General features: G+C 36.1%; 1 protein-coding gene across 1 annotated transcript; it reads left to right on the top strand.

Annotated features, from left to right (window-relative positions):
• The first annotated feature begins 707 nt into the window (after window positions 1-707).
• On the top strand, window positions 708-2,058 carry LOC106295795 (DNA-damage-repair/toleration protein DRT100). Its single transcript, XM_013731780.1, has one exon. It carries the CDS (start codon window positions 778-780, stop codon window positions 1,873-1,875), a length of 1,098 nt encoding a protein of 365 aa, XP_013587234.1. The 5' UTR covers window positions 708-777; the 3' UTR covers window positions 1,876-2,058.
• Window positions 2,059-6,232: the final 4,174 nt, after the last annotated feature.

Here is a 6,232-nt window from a genome sequence, read left to right as displayed (position 1 = left end):
TAAACCAAAGAATATCATGATTCAATACTTCCACTCATCTATCTTCAAAACAAATCAATTTTATCATATCTTAATTTATATCACTTAAAACTGTTTATAATCACCTGATTTTTATTTTTCACGCATCAAAATATTTTTTTACAAGATTTATAAATTATTTTTAAAATAAACTGGTACCAGACGACTTAAACTTCAGTCGTCCAGACGACTTCCAACATCTCAGACGACTCAGACGACTTACTGGGGCTATATTCGTAAAAATGGCTTCTGTTTTTTTGTTTGTTCACAAGGGGCTGAGCTGTAATTTCACTAGGCTTTTAGGTTAGTTCTGCATTTGATTCAAGTTTGGGTATAGGTTTGGGGTTAAAATCAAGTTGTGGGTTAGTTTTGGTAAAAACCCCTTTATTAGTTTCGGTCTAAGTACCATTATATTCCATAACAATGTTGGTATTTCGGTGTATAGTATTAAATCTCACATGAATTTGCATTCTATATTGACTATTTAATGTAGAATTTTAATGATTAATGACCATTATTGTTGTTTCGAGTCCAGAATGTCTAATCATATTACCAAATCGAACTATTATCTAATAACTATGTAAAAATATTATTTAATGTATTTTTGACAAGTATTGTCCTTTTTCTTTATTTATAAATATTTATTTCAAAATTCGTTTTTTATTATTATTCGCTATTTATATGCCCATAACGTTTATCTTCTACACTCACACATCAGGTCCCAATTCCCAACACTGTCACAAAAGAGAATCTCGAACAATGAAGCTCAACGTCTTCGTATTACTCCTCCTCCTTCTAGTCTCAACCGCAACATGCTGTCCGCCTTCAGACCGCCGTGCACTTCTAGCTTTCCGTGCAGCACTCCACGAGCCATACCTCGGCATTTTCAACTCATGGACCGGTCAAGATTGCTGCCACAACTGGTACGGCGTTAGCTGCGACTCGCTCACTCACCGAGTCGCCGACATCAACCTCCGCGGCGAGTCAGAAGACCCCATCTTCGAGCGAGCTCACCGAACCGGTTACATGACCGGACACATCGCTCCGGCGATATGCGACCTCACGCGTCTCTCCGCCATCACCATCGCCGATTGGAAAGGTATCTCCGGTGAGATTCCCACATGCATCACACGTCTCCCTTTCCTCCGTACGCTCGATCTCATCGGAAACCAAATCTCCGGCGGGATACCAAACGACATCGGAAGGCTACACCGGTTAGCTGTTTTAAACGTAGCGGATAACCGGATATCCGGTTCAATTCCAAAATCGTTAACCAACCTCTCTAGCTTAATGCATTTAGACCTCCGTAACAACCTCATCTCCGGCGTAATCCCGCCGGACTTCGGCCGGTTAACCATGCTCAGCCGCGCATTGCTAAGCGGGAACCGGATAACCGGTCGAATTCCCGAATCACTAACCCGGATTTACCGGTTAGCGGACGTTGATCTCTCCGGTAACCAACTATACGGCCCGATCCCACCGTCTCTAGGCCGTATGGCGGTTCTCGCGACGCTAAACCTCGACGGAAACAAATTCTCCGGTGAGATACCACAAACTCTGATGACGTCATCGGTGATGAACTTGAATTTGAGCAGGAACATGTTGCAAGGGAAGATACCGGAAGGGTTCGGACCAAGGTCTTACTTCACTGTACTTGATTTGTCTTATAACAATCTCAAGGGACCAATCCCGAGATCAATTTCTGGTGCGTCGTTTATTGGTCATTTGGATCTTAGCCATAACCATCTCTGCGGGAGGATTCCGGTGGGGTCGCCGTTCAGTCACCTTGAAGCGGCGTCGTTTATGTACAACGACTGTCTTTGCGGCAAACCTTTGAGGGCTTGTTTAAAAAACTGATTTTATGTAATCTTCGTTTATTAGACCTTATTATATTTTATGATTATGCACTGAAGAAAAACATAAATGTGTGCTACGTTCGGTACTTTATGATTGATTATTATCACGACCTGCTCTACTTACAATATAACTGTTTTCTGTAAGCTGTATCCATATCAATACGAAGAAAAATATGTTAAAGGAGTTTAAACCTCATATCTACTATACAAACGTTACATTTTTGATAAGGCTACGGAGCTTATCTAGCTACAAAAGATAGATAAAATGGCACTAGAGAGAGGGTAAGTAAATATTGTATCACCTAAATCGACATACCATACGGATACAGTTGTATATTTATTAGAATCATGGAAACTTATTTACTAACATATTATATACTATAATTACATAATACATAACATTGAATCTATTCACTTGAGTTTGTTTCTGAAAAAAAAATATTCTAGGGATAAATATATACATTTGGGGATATATCAAAGAAAAATTTAATGCAGGAAAATCCAACTCACATGAAGAATAGGAACGAATGAATTAAATGAAAACATTAAGTAGAAAGTGGTGTGGTGTGGGGTAATGATAATAAAGTGTGCAATAAAGAAAAATAAATGGGCAGAAGCATTGCATGTGAAACTCTGTAAGCATTTTGCGGTGAGTGTGACCTCAGGACCTGTCGCTGCTTCACTACATGGGTCTACTCACTTGCATTCATTTCTTATTGTCTCTAAATTAATATACCATTTTAATTATAAGCTGTATTGGGCCCATTAGAGGCCCATATAACTGGACCTGCGGATGTTCCAATTTATGACTGTCAAAACACAAACCTTGTGCACAAAAAAAAAACACAAACCTTGTATTATTCTGTACGTGGTGGTGGTGGTACGCAAAAGTTTTAAGTTATTGATGAGATTCAATATCACTAGTATCAGCAAGTCTGAACCTGTTTCATTCTCATGTTTTAAGAATAGGTTACCAAGTCAACTAATGTGAGCTCATTATTTCTTCTTATAAGTTGAAAAAAGCACCTGAAAGTTAACTATTGAAAATTACGTTACGTGCAAAGCAAATAGATGAGGATGAAAAGAAAATTGTATTGCAATCAAAATCTTCAATTATTCCTGCTATGGGCTTGTATGGAGTGAGTTTGAGCTAGTGTCAGGCTGTTAGCCGAACACAACACGTGAAATTACCTTCTTTTATCTTTCTCAATGCCATTATTTCCTACTTGTTACAATTTTTTGGCAATAACAAAGGAACAAAATTCAAGAAAACAAAAAAAAAAGAAAAATCTCCCAAATTTCAAATGAAAAGAAATATGCAATTGTTACCATATCCAATCTTGGGATAGTCTTTAACTAGTTGTGTAATTTTCAAGGCTCTATCTTATATGGCACTATTACTTTTGAATCTATACAACACATAATTGAGATCCACAGCGTAGATCCTTGATCCTTTGTAGTTAATTAGTTGTGAACCCACGTTAATTGTGAATCCATGTAAAATGTTTATTTTAGCATTGATGATTATATTGCCCTTATTACAAGAATTAAGATAAGAAAACAAACAAACATAGAGTAAATAAATAAGTGTCTGCAGAGAGTTCAGTGTCATAGTCTTCTCTATCTTTTACTTTGTTTCTATACATAGCTCCTAATGATATGGCTATGTTTCCATTTACTTTAACAGATGTAAGACCATTTCCAGTCTCACTCTATAATTTACTTAAAAAATCCATGATTTACTCCAAAAATGGAACGAAAAATAGAGTATGAAAAAAAAATAAAAAAATATTCTATTTTTGGAGTAAATTATGGAGTACGGATGAAGATGCCCTAACTGTTATTAGTTAAACAACTTTATTAGTAACTCATCAACTCACTTCATATTTAACATGGTGAATCTGAAATTGCTGCTTGGTTTTCGATAAAACTATTATGTACTCCATTCGACATCTTTATTTTATGGTTTCTTAGACTTTAGTTAGAATTTAGCCATAGCAATTAGGTTGCTCCAACACAACGTGTACCTTCGTTGTATTGAATTATTTTGTCTTTTTTTACTTATTTATTTTGATTTTCTCCATTTTCTATTTTTTAAATAAAATTATTTTAACATTATTAATTATGTTGATGGGTTTCAGTGAAATAAAATATCGTTTGTCGATTATAAAAATGCCAACAAATAATTATAAGCTTTGTCCCCCTTTCTTTTTCAACTTTACCTTCTTTTTGTCTTTTCCAGTAATCCTCAAAATCCACTTTGCTCACTACCTTCTAGTGAAAAATTTAACGGAAAAAACTAACAAACACAACAAAAATTAAATTTATCTGTAAAAATTAAATGAGAAAGCATGTGATTTTACCATATCTGGGGTAGTATTTAGTTACGTAATTTTCAAACGACTCTATCTTTAGTTACCATTACTATTTACTGTAAATCATTTTCTAATAAACTGTAGCATATATGTACAATATTTTATATGTTCCATAGTAAAAGTTTGTAACTATTTCTTTTATACGATGATACAAATTGCTATGCCACTTTCTAATATTATTTTACATAACTGACTCTTAAATTCTATAATTTTATATGATTGGTTAAATTACGTATTCTAACTAATTATTAAGTAATGGTTTTATAAAATATGTTGGGTTTTTCGCCAAAAATATCTTATGGCGAAGGAGTATATATAATATGCATGTGATATTTTTAACGTAGCTTAATTTTAAAAATGATATTTTTCAACGTTCCTTTTACTGATAATCATATTTAAAAATGATATTTTTAAAACATTTTTAAATATGATATCTGTTACTGATAATCAAAATATTTTTAAAAATATATTTTTAACACAGATTATGCTATTGAAAAAAATTCCGCTGATGAGCCCGTTCTTTTTACTGATAATCAAGATTCTGCTACTAAAGAGAAGTCTGCTGGTGAACCCAATGTCAAGAAACCTCGTATCGTATAAAGGATTTCTTGTATTGATATGGGTCAATCGACCAAAGTATATATACAAACCGTTTTACCTAATTCATAGGATTTAGAGAAAGAATATTTACATAATTATCACAAACTAATATGTAAAGAATATATGTCGTATATATCCCGTAATATCCCCCCTCAAGTTGGAGAGTGAAGATCAAGAACTCCCAACTTGGATAGAAACTCGTGAAACTCCTTTTGTCCAAGGGCCTTGGTAAAAATATCTGCTAGCTGCGTATGAGTCGAAACATGCTTCGTTGCAATGGTGCCTTTGACAATCTCGTCGCGTATAAAATGGCAATCATTCTCCACATGTTTCGTACGTTCGTGAAAGACCGGTTAGCAGCAAGGTAGATAGCAGACTTACTATCACAATGGAGAGGAGTAGGTTTAGTAAGTGGGATACCAAATGCGCGCAATAAGTTGTTGATTCCCATAATTTCCTGAACCGTGAAAGACATCACACGGTATTCAGCTTCACAACTCGAATGAGAGACGTTTGGTTGCTTTTGTGTCTTCCAAGAGATCGGAGAGCCACCAAGAGTAATGTACCAACCAGTAAGAGAGCGATGAGTAACAGGACAGCCATTCCAGTCCGAGTCGCACCAAGCCGCAAGATGTAAGTCGGTGTGAGCTCGCAACAAAATACCTTGCCCTGGAGTTCCCTTAAGATAACGAACAACTCGGAGCGCTGCGTCCCAATGAGCCTGTTTTGGTTTTTGCATAAACTGAGACAGTATGTGAACAGAGTAAGAGAGATCAGGACGAGTCACAACCAGATAGATGAGCCTTCCAATGAGTCTTCTATAAGCGGAAACATTTTTAAAATCTGGACCTTTGTCCAAGGCTAGACGATGATTCTGCTCGACTGGAAACGTAGCAGGTTTAGCTGCAAGAAGACATCTTTCTTCTAAGATCCCAAGAGTATACTTCCTTTGGCAGAGATAAATACCAGTAGGACTCCTTGCGAGTTCAAGTCCAAGAAAGTATTTGGAAATACCTAAATCCTTCATATGAAAGCATTTGTTCATATAAGTTTTAAATGAAGCAAGAAGTGTCAGGTTACTTGCGGAGACAATTAGATCATCCACATAAACGAGCACCATGATGTACTCTGAACCGCGATCCAAAATAAATAAAGAGTAATCGGGAGGCCCCTGAGAAAACCCATAATTTCGTAAGGATATAGATAACTTCTCGAACCAGCAGCGTGGTGCCTGACGAAGACCATAGAGAGACTTGTTTAAATGACAAACTTTGTTCTTGTCAGAGCCACAGATCCCTGGAGGAGGTTGCATATAAACTTCCTCTTTCAAATCTCTGTGTAAGAAAGTATTATGGACGTCCATCTGATGGATCTCCCAATTTT

The sequence above is a fragment of the Brassica oleracea genome, chromosome C5 (genome assembly GCF_000695525.1).
Source record: "Brassica oleracea var. oleracea cultivar TO1000 chromosome C5, BOL, whole genome shotgun sequence".
Classification (NCBI taxonomy): domain Eukaryota; kingdom Viridiplantae; phylum Streptophyta; class Magnoliopsida; order Brassicales; family Brassicaceae; genus Brassica; species Brassica oleracea.
This window is presented reverse-complemented; position numbering and strand designations above follow the sequence as displayed.